The sequence below is a fragment of the Carassius carassius genome, chromosome 49 (assembly GCF_963082965.1).
Source record: "Carassius carassius chromosome 49, fCarCar2.1, whole genome shotgun sequence".
NCBI lineage: Eukaryota > Metazoa > Chordata > Actinopteri > Cypriniformes > Cyprinidae > Carassius > Carassius carassius.
The window spans coordinates 12,608,087-12,623,266 of NC_081803.1; the positions used below are offsets into that span (position 1 = coordinate 12,608,087).

Consider the following 15,180-nt stretch of genomic DNA (forward strand, 5'->3'; position numbering starts at 1 on the left):
GGAAAAGGGACTTTCAGGAAGTACAATGGATTCAGAGTTTAATTTGTACGAATTGAAAAAAGCGCTTGCAGGGGTTAAGCAAACATCTCCAGGCAGAGATGACATTTGTTATGAGATGGTAAAACATTTATCAGAGACAGCATTAGAGACAATTTTGAGGCTTTTTAATAAGGTTTGGGAGTTAGGAAAGTTACCAAATGACTGGAAGCATGGTGTCATAGTGCCAATTCCAAAACCAGGCAAAGATCATACACAGCCAAATAATTATAGACCTATAGCTTTAACGTCTAATCTATGCAAAATAATGGAGCGTATGGTCATGAGTAGATTAGTATATGTCATTGAAAGGGATAATATTTTATCACCTTATCAAAGTGGATTTAGGAAAGGACGTAATACAATGGACTCAGTACTGTGCCTGGAATCTGAAATAAGAAAGGCTCAGGTAAATAAGGAAGCTTTAGTTGGGGTATTTTTTGATGTTGAAAAAGCTTATGACATGATGTGGAAAGAGGGACTTTTAATTAAGTTAGAAAAAATGGAAATTAAAGGAAGAATGTATAACTGGATCAAGGATTTCCTGTTTAACAGAACTATACAAGTAAGAGTAAGTACTGCTTTTTCTCAGATACACACAATAGAGAATGGAACACCTCAGGGAAGCGTTAGTAGTCCAATTCTGTTTAATATTATGATTAACGACATCTTTACAAAGGTTGATAGGGGCATTGGAAGATCTTTATATGCGGATGATGGAGCACTGTGGAAAAGAGGGCGTAATGTAAAGAATGTGGAAAGATGTTTGCAGAATGCCGTTAAAATGGTAGAAAATTGGGCAAATGAATGGGGATTTCGGTTTTCAGTAGATAAAACGCAGGTAATTTGTTTTGCAAAAAGGAAAAGTAACCCTACCATTAACATCAGATTGTATGGACAAGAAGTGAAGCAAACAGCAGTTGTGAGGTTTCTGGGTATATGGATGGATTTGAAATTGAATTTTAGTATGCATATCCAGAAACTGGTTGACAAATGCAAAAAAGCATTAAATATCATGAGGTGTTTAGCAGGAGTTGATTGGGGAGCATGTCGCCAGTCTCTTAAAATAATATATTGTGCTCTAATAAGATCAGCAATAGATTATGGCAGTATGGTATATTGCACTGCATCCAAAACACAACTCGTAAAAATAGAGGCAATTCAGTCACAAGCTTTGCGAGTTTGTTGTGGAGCGTTTAGATCCTCTCCAATAACAGCAGTGCAAGTAGAGATGGGTGTAATGCCTCAAGTAATTCGTAGGCTCAAGTTAAAGATGAGGTATTTTATAAGTATAAAGGGACACTTGGACAGTCACCCAGTTAAAATGGTGTTGGAGGATTGTTGGGAATATGGACATAAAAAGTTATCAAGTTTTGGATGGAAGGCCAGTGAGGAAGCCCGGAGAATGGGATTAAGTGACTTCAATGTTGCTCCTACTGTGGCTAGGTCAGCAATTCCTCCTTGGTTTTTCCCAATGCCTTTGATTGATACTCAATTGCTTAAAGAAAAGCATAACAATACAAATGGATTAGGAAATTTTAATATACAGCAATACATTGATCAAAGTTATTATAGTGCAGTTCAAATATACACTGATGGTTCAAAAGATCCAGAATCTGGGAAAACAGCAGTAGCGGTATATATTCCACTTTTTAACATTAGAATAGCAAAAAGAATATCAGATTATCTTTCAGTATTCTCTGCAGAAATTATTGCAATATGTCTAGCGCTTCAGTGGATAGAAGAAATCCAACCAACAAGGGTAGTGATATGTACAGATTCTTTATCCGCACTAAATAGCTTGGAAAGTGGAACATCATCAGCAAGGCAAGACATGATAAATGAAGTAATGCAGAGTCTTTACAGAACAAGACAGTATGGACTTCTGGTGAATCTTGTATGGGTTCCATCGCATATGGGTGTGAAAGGAAATGAGGAGGCTGATAATCAGGCTAAACAGGCATTAAATCATTCACAAATTGACATTGAAGTGGCATTAAGTAAAACAGAAATTAAAGTGATAATAGCTAAACAAATACAGGAAATTTGGCAGAAAGAATGGAATGAAGGAAAGAAAGGTAGACATTTTTACTGCATTCAAGGAAAAGTTGGGTCAGAGAGAAGAAGATTCGGAAACCGGAAAGAGGATGTTTTAATAACAAGAATGCGTATTGGACATTGTTTATTAAATCAAAGCTTACAAAGAATTGGTAAACATGAGAATGGAAATTGTGACAAATGTGGGTTAGTTGAAAATATAGAGCATGTCCTTTTAGAATGCGAAGCTTATGAAAGAGAGCGGTCCCAGTTAAGACATGCTTTAAGAAGTGTAGGAATCAATGAGTTGACACTTCAGGTTCTCCTAGGACAAGGTGCTAAACAATCAAGAGTTTATCATGAGTTATTTATATTTTTAAAGGAAACAGGATTATTTAATAGGATTTAAAACTCCATTATGTGTAAATTTTATATGGATATATATATATAAAAAAAATATATTTTTTTTTTTTTTTTTTTTTTTTTTTTTTTTTTTTTTTTTTTTTTTTTTAAAGAGTAGATCTAGTTTAAACTTCCTTTCCAAATATGCGCTTCACACTCCATATCAGTAGGTGGCGGGAATGCACCTTTTAAGTTGGTTTGCCAACCGCCATTAAATCCTAGAAGAAGAAGAAGAAGAAGAGGACGCGCCATTTTATTTCCTCTCAGTGTCGTAGGAAGCGCGTTGCTGTACTTTGGCTTTACAACATCTGAGCTCAAATAACCTTTTCTTTTACCCTTTTCTTTTTTAATTAAGTTTTTTCGTTTTTTCCCTTAATCAATCGACGTCTCAAAATATCAGTTAACAATTTAAGGTAAGTTGCTTCGGTTATAAACAAATATATATGTAGTTTGCTTTGCGTAAGGAATCTGCTTTGTCACGCAGGCCAAGGCGCGCTGCTGCGGCCTGCTAACGTTAAACGAAACCTCTGCGATATTAAATCCGTTGTTGTATTCGATATGAAGTTGTTTACATATTGATTATTAAATTAATTTTATTATTAATTTCGAACTCCAAAATGTTCATAGTTTTACTCTCGCGTTTGACTTTATACAAGGTAACTTAGTCGAATACAGATTGAAATGTTCATTGGATTGGCAGATTTATTTAACTTGCTTCTCCCCAGATGTAATAAGTTAATGGAGATTGAAAAATTTAATTTTCGTTAATATCGTTGTGTTCTACTAAAAGTGAATGCGGGGTTTCAAACGACACCAGACTCGTTTTCATTTTTCGTTAAGAGAATAGTGCGAAGTGTGTTTGTTTAATTGAAGTGAGCGCATTTGTGTGCGCAAATTCTTGCTGTTATTTATTTCCTGCTAATTCTCTTAATATTTTATTTATTTGCAGTTTACACAATATCCAGGAACACAGCCATGATCACCAGAAAAAGAGGAAGAAGCAGCCTAACCGCTGACATTACATGCACAAGTACCTCCCACGAGATTGATAGTGTTTCTATAGTCAGTAATACAAGTGAAACGAACATGACTTCTCCAGAAAGTGACACCAATGATTGGGGCCTGGATGACCTGCTTGACTCCGGGCTCAACTGGGACCTGGACAACGATGTGCTTGATGATTTCGTCAACTTTGAATCACAGACGACGACGAGTGATGAGACCGACCAAAGCGCAGGGCTTGACGTTCCCTCATCCCACAGTAGAGGTGTAGTCCAGAGGTCAAAACTGCAAGGTGTCTCTGGTCGGATCATCAACAAGAATGCCATTGCAGCGAGGATGAACCGATTAAAGAAGAAAGAATACGTCAGTGGCTTGGAACAGAGAGTTGGATCTTTGACGACAGAAAACGGTGTTCTCAAGCAGGAGAACGGGAATCTCAACAAGAGAGTGGAAGAGTTGGAGAATGAGACTAGGTACTTGAGAGCCGTGTTGGCCAATGAGAGCATGCTGGCTCAGCTGTTGTCTAGATTGAGCGGTGTGAACGGCATGAAATTCTCTACCTCGCTTTTCCAGGAATCCAACGAGAATGACCACGATTACGCCATGCCGAGGAAGAGGGTAAAGGTGGAAGACAAAGATACTGCAGGTGGTGTCTGCCTGCATGTGGACAAAGACCACGTCTCGGTGGAATTCTGCACCAAATGTGCAGAGAGTTCAAGCTTGTCGCATAAAATGTAGGGTCAAGTATTTTACCTTTTCAACGTTTCCTGAGACTGAACATTTGCACAAGATGTAAATGAGGGGACATGACGACAGTAGTTGTCAAATATAGATTTAACTGTTTAAATGTGTGCAGAGCTTGAATGGCATGTCTATTGAACTTGCTTTCAATACAAGTTACTGCTAAACTTGTTGACAGTTTTCTTCTAGGTGCTTGGTCCGCCATGCTGGATGAGTGGGTCACAGAACATCCTTGACTGCTGAAATCCATGGTAAGGATCAAGCTGTAGAAGACTGCACAGAACTGGTTAACTCCTAAGATGAGGACAATGCTTTTTGCCAGTTCACGGCACAATATGAACTGCAAATAAACCCCATAATTTCTGCTTCGTTTTCATTTGGTATCTGTTTAAAGTATAGAATATAATCTACAAGAAGAAATTAAGCACCGTTTTTTTTTTTTTAATGCATACTTTGGTTGTTTATTGGATTACTCAGTTGTAGTATGTAATTTCAGTTAAAATAAACTTTGAGGGAAGTAGTAAAAAAAGTTAAAGAAATATGTAAATGGGTGATGTTTCACAAAGGGCTTCCACTTGCATTAATCGGGTATGTACCCATTTTTTTTAGTGTTGATACATTTGATGTTGATTTCAATACAAGATTCCATGCAAGTTTGCATTTTGCTGAAAATAGATGAGCCCTTTCTGAAATAACACCATTTTTCTAAAGAATGTTTTTCATGTAGAACCCTTATTTTTCTTTATGCTAAAGTGGATTTTGCTGTGGGGAAAGCAGAAGAATCGGGACCAGCAACTTGCATCATGGCCTGGTAAATTTAAAAAAAGGTAGTACATGAAACCGTGTAAGTTACAGTTTTACTGATTCTTTATCACACCCCTAAAGACGTCAGACGCTGTAATGCTCATTTAGCATCTAAATGAGTATTTAAACTCTCCTGTTTATGATAGTTTCACTACAATACATTTTACATCTGTCATTTCCATGTGTTTCATCTTGATTTGTTAAGGCACTTGGGCTATATTTGACCGTTGTCAGGAGAAATGCTATGTTCTAAAACAGAATTTTCAAAGGGTCTTGGTTTTTGAGTATGATCATCTATGTGTAAGGTGTAATGGAAATCCAGAGACTGTGCGGGCACATGGCTTCAGCTGTCTTGAAGTGAAATGTAATAAATTTTCATTTGAGTAATGCATATTGTTTTGTGTCCTATTAAGATGTTAACCACACTCTCCTTTTCTTTTTAGACAGCACTTTCTTCGCTCTCTACAAGAGCCTTTTCTTACTTCTCTTCAAGGTGGATAAAGAGTGGTGGTGGTGGTTTCTCCGTTATGTACAAATGTGTACTGCAAAATTCCTTAAGGGCTCTGGTAATTCCGTGACACCCCAAAAAACAAACACTGATATTTTGTTTGGGCCATTGTTGGTCAGGTCTAATGACTGTGGTTCTCCAGCATTAACCCAAGCAGTTCTGAAATGTATAACTGCAGTTGATTTTTCATATTCTGGTAATACATACTGCTGTCAGTGTAATAAGAACTTTTTAATGTCAACACCGCTGCATCAGATATAGAAACATTTTTTTGTTCCTGTGGTAAGAGCTTGTAGGATGATTTCAAAGTGATAACCTTTTGAAAAATGAAATTTCCACAAAGTAAATTTGAATGCTATCGTATCTCTATTGATCTAGTTCTTATTGACAAATGTTGTATTATGGACTTAAATTTTATAGTTTAAACCTGGAACTTCTGAATCACTATTACTGAATTTAAGTTTGGTCCTCTTATTTAAAAGCTAATGCTGGTGGTACTCTACATTTCAGAACTGTTTGGTTGATTGTTGTGGGTAGGGAATTGAAAATTAGCTCAGATTAAAAATCTCTTTTTGGCAGTAAATGAGTTTATAAATAGGCTTGTAAATAATGCATAAACTTGTTTCCCAGTGCATTGTTTTTATTAATAGTTAACATAAACCGATAATTAATCCACATGTTCTCCATTTGGTCATTTTATTAGTTGTACATTACCAAAAGACATGTTCACACCACTTTTTATCCACTATTTTTTTTATTTTTCATACACATGCACACAAATAAAATGGTTTAGGCAAGGCTCTGATGTTTTGTAGTATCTGTGGTAACAACGTCCAGGCAGTTTATGCTATTCAGAGACATAAGAACTACATTAAATGTTTTCAAATAGCTCAACTTGTGATTTAGGATATTTTGGAAGCTTCCGTAGTTTTCTCCCTTTTCAACTTTTGAGCTGAGAGTACAAAGGTATAGTTGAATTTATTGGTAGATTTATTTATATGGGGGGGGGCATCAAAACTAAGAGCAAAACTTGGATGCCACTGGATGAGTTTTAACAAGATTTACAATATCATCATTAAAAATAACTAACCATGAAGCTCTTTGCTGTCATAATCTGATATTTTCAGCATTTTTAGGTAGATGTCAAACTGCTTAGAGCTCAAGTAGGTTCCAAACAAGCCCTGCAGCAGTAAAACAACATACATCTTCTGTACAACGGGTTTGCTAAGGTTCATCCAGAAGCGTATCACGTTTCCCTTCTCTGGCATTGGTGCACTGTTATACCTGCAAGACAATTTGTTATCAGTTATATTCAGTCATGCATAACTTGCCACAATATATTTGTAAGAAAAGCAGTATGTAGTAACGATGTGGACTAACCTGGCTGCAAGACCAGCATTGACAGGTAAGGCCAACAAAATGGGATATATGCCACCACCGACCACACCAACCAAAGCACCTCTAATCAGGGTACAGGTTGGGCAGGTTAGATCACCTACAATTACAATGTAGCTATTCAATACAATGACAGAACATTCAGAAACACTCGAGGGGTTTTCACGTGACCTGCACAAGGCTGTTGCAAGGTGACAAAATACCGTGAAATACACACAGTAAATGCTTAATAAAATTAAATGTATTTGAGCTTGGAACATAAAAGTCATGGTAATGGCATTGATATGGATCAGAGATAATAAAATGAGGTGTCGATTAAACAAAATACAGACGATAATTTTTTTTGATTTTCGTACACATAGCGTCAATTGATTTTACCAATAACGATTGGCTGATATTTTCTAAGAGGTTGAAGTTTAAACACGAGTCACGTGGAAACCACTTAATACCAATCTTCATACAATCCTACATCCATTCCATACCTGACATTAAGGGGTTTGTGACGGTCGCAGTGTACAGTGCTGCAGTTGTCAGAAAGGGAAGGACAGCCATGGGGAGACTGGAAGTAAATCGTCCTTGGGTGACATTTAGTACACGTCTGTAAAAGCTGTTGGCAATCAAGCCAGCAAACCCAGCGTTGCCAGACAAATATATAGGGCCGTATGAAAAGAGTTTTCTGTTTGGGTTAGAACAGGGAACTTTCATCAGCTAACTGCAGCGGGAGGGGAAAATGTGACATTATGCCTAAAACACACACACACACAAACCCCTAACTTACTTGTCTATATCAGAAAGCCTTTCAAACTTCTTATTCATAATTTCAGTTTTCTTCGCCCTGGATACTGTCTGGCCTTGGCCTGTTTCTTTCACAAACGCCCCGTTGTCTGTCATGATGATCTAAAAGGAGATACAGATTTAATCTCAACAAATGGAGACAGGCAACCTTCTAACAACGTTGTGACAACATATTTAAAATGTTATTTCATTTTGGTGACCTGAAGGCTTATCACGACTGCTGCAAATGTAAACGTCACTGGCCTTAAGCAAATTCGGCTGTTTAAATATCAACGGTTGGTTCGTCTGAAGAAAAGATGTAGCGGTTTATCGACCAGTGAGTTTTGCCTTTGTTTATCTCCCATTTCAGAATAAGATGAATAATAACTCAACGTATATAATTATTGTAATATGTAAGCGGATAATTCATGAGTCCGTTTATAAACTCAGAATGGATATTTTTGTTTATGTCGCTAAATATGTCATTACGCTTATTATACTATTATTATTTTCATACATTCTATACGGATTGCTATCTGGATATCCATGAAATTCATATTAATCTTCTGTAGAGGACATATTTTTGTAAGACGCCTCTTTATAAACTGAACTTGAAATTAAATTGATATGGCATTTTAAAAACGCAGCGCTCATAGCAAGAGGCGCATCGGTCAAAACAGTAACTCATTCAAGCGAATGACAGCAGGTTTGTTTTGCCTGTTTTGATGTGCAGCTGAACGTCAAACACAGTCGTATTACTTTCAGTTTATTCACAGCTTCATTTGCACATGGTCACTACCTCATTTATGCATAGTAGGATTGCTACTTACATACGAGTGAGCTTTTAAATAAGCGCTAAATTATTTCCACCCCCAGTTCAACAGTCACGGTCCTCAATGCAAGCAGGGCGCAGCCATGTCTTATCACATGTTCCAGTCAACTTTCACCCCGAGAGCCAGGAACAATACGGCGGTTCCTATTGGTCCGTGCATGGGGCAACTGACCGAATGAACGAACGCCATTGGTGGACGCGCCCTGTCAATCCCCGCGGGTCAACCCTCTCGTTGCTAAGGCGAAACTGGTGATGCTGCTGCTGCTGCTGCTGCTGCTGGTGATACTGCACCCACCGTAGAGAGAGTCTGCAAACCAGCTTTGGCAAAAGATGCCGTGAAAATTCACTGAAAAAATGACGAGAAAGGAGGTGAAGTGTTTTTTTAACTGCATGTCGGGACATTTGACGAGGACCTTTGGGATATATTTGCTCAGATTGGCTTAATTACAGAGACAATTGTGGAGCCATGCGTTATCGGAAAGCTGGATGAAACTTGCAGGTGTTTTCCGACAGGCGTCGCACCGACAGGCTGCTGTTTCATGGGGAAAATACATCCTGTCTTCTTTAGTTAAATCTGTCTAACGTTACTGTCTCTACCTCGAGATCTGGATTTCACACACCAGTTTGCCTATATGGTTATGGTTTTGCTTTTCATTTAATTTTATTACATTTTTTTCTGTTCAAGAATCGGAATTTATATTTATATTTAAAAAAACACACATGAACTTCATTCTATCACTATGTACAGAACAAGTAGTTCTTGAAGAACTGTTTACAAGCATGCATCATTCAACTTACACACGCAGGAGATACCAGGATGTCATGCTTATTTATTTATCAAACTGTTGCTATTGACAGTTTAAGGATTTAAAATAATGCTTGATCAGCATATTTTGACTGAATCTAAGACAAGCCATGCACTGTAGACCCTGTGTGATTTGATGTATATAGCCCTTGGGGGCAAAAACTAGTGGTTAGATTTAGTTTAGGTAGTCACTGCGCCTTTAATATTTGTCAGGACTGTTTGGGTTGTTTTATGGACACCTTGATTGAATTATGTTTATGTAGTTAAATACCAAAGGCATTTAGGGAGTTGAGCGAATATTCCAGCAAAATAATCCTCAGAGAGCTCAATACCGAGAGCATATGGACATTGGAGAGCAGTCTTGACATTTCTCATGGACTCATACACACCAAGGTGCACTTGATCACTATCCACTCTTTCTATTGGATTATGGATTTATTTCTCATGTGCGACAGTCATGCGCTCAGCATGTCTTTTCCTCTGCAAGATGTTTCAGCACGTGTATTTTCCTGTTTAACTTGACAATTACAAGCAACGACCCCGAGAGCTGCCATTCTGTTCGCGTTTACATCTACATCAGCGAAATGAGTAGGAACTTGCTCTTTTAGCAGCTGACATTTTCTCAAAAACACTGTGACAGCAGATGAGGGCGAAACTTTTGTGTTGCTGTTTCCACGCGTGACAATCCCACAAGGACATAAAGGAGTAATTATGCCCTTAAGAAAACGAGGTGAGAAATAATAATCGGCGTATGTATGTAACTGTGAAAACATGATTATTGTATACAAAAGCTGTCGTTGACATAACGTGTGGACTTTTTTTTAAGGCGGCATTATTTCAGGTTAAAATGTAGCCTATATACATGAATAAGAGAAACTGTACACTGAAAGAATAATGTAAACAATTTTTATTTAGAAATTGTTAGTAAATTTCACAAATAATTACACAGAAATTGCAAGTGTCACAATTTTGAAAAAAAAAATTATGAAATACTTTTTTCTGGCATAGTGTACTCCAGTAATCTGATATATTTACAACTTGGTTCTACTTGTGACAACTAAAACAGAACCTAGAATATGCATTTTATTTCTTTTTGTGTCTTTTTTGTCATAATTTTAATCGTATCTAGTGAAGAAACAATTATTTTAAAGTATGAATATTACACAGTCTCTTATGAGGTCATGCAAGCTGTATGCATAATGTTTATTTGTCAGAATGTCCAAAATGTTTAAATATCGCATGACATATGTCAGTTTCCACCAGCAGTTACATTCATATAGTTGTGTCTTTGGGAAATGCAGAATGTCAGGAGTAAGGACTTGTTTAGGTGAATATTATGTTGTGGTTGCTGAAGCAGGCAAAGATGATCATATTATAGCAGGACTGTTGTGGCTGTGCCTTTTATTATCCTTATTTTATTTTGACTTCTGTACCTTCTAAGCTTAAAATATGCAATAGGGACTTCAAACGGTGTAATGATATATGTAGGAATACTAGTAATGTAATTACACTCTGCTGTAAGTTTGTAGTCTGTAAAAATAGACAAATATGGCCAACTTGCCTGTGACCTCGGATGATCTCGGATGCTGGATTGTATTTATATTTCAGACTGCTATGCAGCTGTGTTTTTAGTTACCCTTTAAACGACATGCATTTCTACAAGTCTTTTTTAATGCATTTTGTAAATGTAGTGTATCTCCAATTTTATTATCCTAGTAGTTTATCATTAGCAGAAGTCTCAATAATGCATGCACAGTTTTCACATATGTTACTGATTACAATGCATTTCAAATGTTAAAGTTTTATGTTGCTCAGAGGGCTCTGCTGAAGACAGGAATTAACCCCTGTCATGTCACTAGTGTCTGTTTGTCTGTGCGACTAAGTGACTGAGTCATGCTCAGTCACTCGGATGATTCGTGCCAGTAAAGCATCTATCACGGTCTCTACATTGTTAACTTGTTTCTGTGTTATAAAAGCATGTAGAAATACAGTGAATTGTTTGAAGACAGTATTTTTTGCCAAAAACATTACAATAATTCACATGACTCCGGTCCATTATTTAACATTTTGTGGAGCAAAAAGTTGTGAACACGCATTAAATGCTTTTAACATTAAAACCTTGCTTCTGACTCTATCCATAATATCGCATACTGTGGTGAAAACGTTGAATCATCTGAATCGAGAGAAAAATGCACAGATCAAGTACCGTTTACAAGCGAAAAGAATTCTTAGCAAATATGTCAGAGGATTTTGATGTGAGAAGACAACAGAGGAGAGACTTTAAAACTGAAGGAACCATTATTTTGGATTAAGGACTTGATGGTTTAAAGTTAAAATACTTTAATGATGGATTTTTTTCTTATTAACATGCAGTTTTTTGCTTCAAAAGACATTAATTGATTTACTGGAGTCATGTGGATTATTGTGATGTATGAGCAAGTGATGTAATGTAAATTCTTCCAAATCTGTTCAGATGAAGAAATAAACTCATCTGAGACGTTTTCATATTTGTGGTGAACACCTTCTTTAAAAAAGTAAAAATAAGGGCAATTTTTGTTTTATACATTTTTATTGTTTGTGAGCGATCATTCTAAAGACATTTATTTAAAAATAAACATAATAATAAATAATAATTCATGTTATACATTCCTTGTTAAATGTTGTATTAAAAATGCCAGTAACATAAAATTTTTTTTTAAAAAATCTGTCTTACAGACACAGCCAGGGCAATATGTCTCCTGGAGGACTACTGCTCCAAACTGAAGAAACCAGAGGAACAACAGCTCAAAACTTCCATCTTAAGAGTCATGGGCATTTTCAAAAGCAGTCTTTTCCAGGCTCTCGTAGGTAAGCTTATGCGTTATTTTTGTAAAAAGATACATTTTTCCTTTTAAATAGGAAAATAGGCAAATGAGAACATGTAAAATAAAGTTATTTATAAGTGTTTTTTTAGGAGCATACAAATGTTACTCAAATTGATTTTAGGATGTTTGCTCAAATTCATTCACGCCAAGAGTGTTCTAATGTTTATTGTTCTAATAAAAAAAAAAACATTATATGTCTTGAGGTCAATGTTTTCTTTTTTATTATTTGTTCCATTAAGGTTGCATGTGCTTTATCTGCTGATGTGACATTTGCTCATAGTTCATTCTTAAGCAGTGGGCACATTCTGCCGCTTTAGGGCTTTTTTCTGAAATAAAGTTATTTTTAACCTTGCTGATGTGGCAGGAGATGCTTCTCTGTGCCTCTGGTATTTTAAACGTGTTCTTCATAAGCTCAAATCTCCGCAAAGCAAGTTTTTGTCTTTTCTGTAAAAGAGAATCAGATTGGTTTTGAATCTTGATTGGTTTAACTTATTTATTCATACTAAAGGCCAAATGAAGCTTAAGTCAAATGCTCTCGTGTGCTTTTAGTGAGTATAAGTGAACATGTTCTTGAATGTTTAGAATGATAGAATCTTCAATTGATGATTCTGGATCATAACGTCTTATCATAATTTCTGTAGTGAGTTGGAATACTGTGCTGTCACAGTCTGTTAACATTCTCACCAGGATGCGGATCTTTATTCTGGTCTAAAGCAAAGGTTCATTTGTCCAATTAGCAAAGAAACTGCTGTGCGTGGTGACCAATGGTCAGATCTTTCTAGCTAGTTTAGATTTTTTTAGCTGAGTGCATTTACTCACCTTTATGAAATGTAAGTGTAAATGTAAGACCATGAAGTATTTTCTTATTTCTTTAAAAAAAAAAAGCCATATTTGCTTTATGTAAATATTCCATAGGTTTTCATGAAAGTGTATGGAGTCATTCAAGCTTTGTGAAAATTACAGTTTTTGCTTTAAATGGTAGTCAGTCATAGAAGCACTTTAATGCAGAATTTCTTAATCGTACACTTATGTTTTAGCTGCATTTGCCAAAGTTTTTTAATTAAGGCCTTATGCTTGCTAGTTGCTATGACTTTAGCTCTATTTTAAGGGGTTATATGATGCTTGTTTAGTTTTTTTTAAAGATCATTATTTTGTGTATTTGGTGTAACAGAATATGTTGACATGCTTTAATGTTTTAAAAAACACATTATTTTTCAAATACTGTACATTATTTTAGGTCCTCTATGTCCCGCCTCTCTCAAACACATTGTTTTCTACAAAGTCCCTCCTTCTGACAAGCGCTGTCTGCTCTGATTGGACAGCTGACCCAGTGGATTGTGATTGGCCGATCACGCAAGCACTCGTCGGAAATGTAATGCACCTTTCCATAATCACAAGCATAATTTTTCACAATAAATGTAAAGATTAATAATGTCCTTTGTTTTACCATCAGTTCAAGCCTGAAAGGTGAACATAGATTGGTGGGACAGACACAGTGATGAAGCTTGTATGTGTTTGCAGTACACGAGCCACAGACGGTTAAGACAGCTGACTCCACTGTGTGACCTTGTCTCTCTCTCTCTCTCTCTCTCTCTCTCTCTCACACACACACACACATACACACACACACACGCAATGCGCAAAAGTCAGCATTTGACCATTTAATAGCAAATCCTTAAACTAATAACAAAACATACTTACAGTAGCTGAGCGCCAGATTGTCGTAGCAAGGTCAGAATTACCTCCTCTCCTAGGTTCACGAAACGGTCATCCATAAAATTCATTGCTGTTCTGTTGTAAGTAATCTTAAAGATTCCTAAATGCATCTACTCTGAAGGCCAAGTGCTTTTGCTTTTGCCTAGATACACACAGCATCTCCCTGACATGGCTGCTTCAACACTAATTGCGGTTACTGAAACCACACCTTCTTTCTTTGCGTGAACACATCATATGATCCCTTTAAAGTTTGGATAAGAATTAGTCATGCAGAGAAATTGCGTAATAAAAAAACAATGTGTTTAGATGCAATATGCTAATTCATAGTTGTGTGTTTAATTTCTGTTGCTGATCTGGGCGCAGGGATTTTGCCTTGGATAGTATAATATTTGTGAAATATTGCCTTTTTTCCCCATGCAATTTCAAGTTTTCCTTTCTCTTTGGAGTGTTACAAGCTGTTCGTGAATAGATAAGATCCCAAAAGTTGCAAAGATTAAAGTCTCAAACCCAAAGAGATATTCTTTATGAAAGTTAAGAATCGTCCACGCCTTCCTAAAATCCTCGTTTAAACGCCCCCATGTCTACATCCCTGTAAGGGGAAGAGTTGCATAACACCACCTAAATGTTCACGCAAAGAAAGAAGGCATAACATTGATTCTTGCTGTAGTATTTTTGCTGCCGCCATGACATGGCGTCATTATAATATATAATATAAGATATAAGAAATCATTAGAATCAGTAATTATATTCCCACTGGATGCTACAAATGCCTCGCTTGTATGGGTTTTATTGGTTTTGTCTTGTTGCACCACACGGCATCACGGTATGGGGCGTACCATTTCCGTAATACACTTCGGCCAATCACAAAGCACTGGATAGTTGGCCAATCAGTGAACACCTCGTTTTTCAGAACCATGAGCTTTGTAAAAATCTATTTGTTTCAGAAGGCAAGGCATAGAGGAGAAACAATAAGATACAGTGTAATTTCATTACACCAAATACACAAAATTATGTTCTTTTTTTTCGTCATACGACCCCTTTAATTCCTTTTTTCTTCTCTGACCATTACCTCAACCCACTGATTGTGTTTGTGGCAGATTGCTTTCAATTAATTGGAAAAGTTGACGTGATCCTAAAGGCCTGAATCGTTATCTTTATAGTTATCGACAACAAGGTCGATAACTATAAAGATAACGATAAAGTTATAGTTCTAAAAATCATTCTCAATATTAAATAATAGCAGCATCCACACCACAGCTATAAC

General features: G+C 36.6%; 3 protein-coding genes across 29 annotated transcripts in view; 2 read left to right on the top strand and 1 right to left on the bottom strand.

Moving 5' to 3' along the window:
* Nucleotides 1-2,736: 2,736 nt before the first annotated feature.
* LOC132132106 (CREB/ATF bZIP transcription factor-like) lies at nt 2,737-5,413 on the top strand. Of its 3 annotated transcripts, none has more exons than XR_009429008.1 (3): nt 2,737-2,888; nt 3,425-4,469; nt 4,972-5,413. XR_009429008.1 is itself a non-coding variant. In XM_059544363.1 (3 exons), the coding sequence occupies exons 2-3, from the start codon at nt 3,451-3,453 to the stop codon at nt 4,097-4,099; spliced, it is 549 nt and encodes a 182-aa protein (XP_059400346.1). In that variant the 5' UTR covers nt 2,737-2,888; nt 3,425-3,450; the 3' UTR covers nt 4,100-4,180. The 3 variants fall into 3 exon arrangements, 2 of the variants coding, with proteins under 2 accessions (XP_059400346.1, XP_059400345.1); XM_059544363.1 differs by lacking the exon at nt 4,972-5,413 and having other exon boundaries at nt 3,425-3,950; nt 4,051-4,180; XM_059544362.1 differs by having other exon boundaries at nt 3,425-5,413.
* Nucleotides 5,414-6,570: 1,157 nt separating this feature from the next.
* On the bottom strand, nt 6,571-8,805 carry LOC132132276 (transmembrane protein 126A-like). The gene is made up of 5 exons (XM_059544652.1): nt 8,530-8,805; nt 7,704-7,822; nt 7,408-7,601; nt 6,911-7,025; nt 6,571-6,814 (listed from the first exon to the last, which is right to left on the bottom strand). The coding sequence occupies exons 2-5, from the start codon at nt 7,814-7,816 to the stop codon at nt 6,616-6,618; spliced, it is 621 nt and encodes a 206-aa protein (XP_059400635.1). The 5' UTR covers nt 7,817-7,822; nt 8,530-8,805; the 3' UTR covers nt 6,571-6,615.
* Nucleotides 8,806-9,500: 695 nt separating this feature from the next.
* LOC132132047 (disks large homolog 2) overlaps nt 9,501-15,180 on the top strand; it is a 220,222-nt gene continuing 214,542 nt past the window's right edge. For 5 of the 25 annotated variants that reach the window (XM_059544221.1, XM_059544226.1, XM_059544227.1 and 2 more), the window contains exons 1-2: nt 9,509-10,066; nt 12,052-12,183. In XM_059544221.1, the coding sequence (XP_059400204.1) occupies nt 10,048-10,066; nt 12,052-12,183 (151 nt within the window). In that variant the 5' untranslated portion in view covers nt 9,509-10,047. Of the gene's footprint in view, nt 10,067-12,051; nt 12,184-15,180 lie in introns of all 25 variants that reach the window. The other 20 variants (XM_059544229.1, XM_059544233.1, XM_059544247.1 and 17 more) reach the window with 11 other exon arrangements.

Excerpts from the sequence above, each read along its gene's own strand:
- LOC132132106 (XM_059544362.1), top strand. The coding sequence starts at position 3,451 with ATGATCACCAGAAAAAGAGGAAGAAGCAGCCTAACCGCTGACATTACA.
- LOC132132276 (XM_059544652.1), bottom strand. The coding sequence starts at position 7,816 with ATGACAGACAACGGGGCGTTTGTGAAAGAAACAGGCCAAGGCCAGACA. Across the intron at positions 7,026-7,407 it reads CACAAACCCCTTAATGTCAG|GTGATCTAACCTGCCCAACC; the intron begins GTATGGAATGGA and ends TTGTAATTGTAG. Across the intron at positions 6,815-6,910 it reads AATGCTGGTCTTGCAGCCAG|GTATAACAGTGCACCAATGC; the intron begins GTTAGTCCACAT and ends ATTGTCTTGCAG.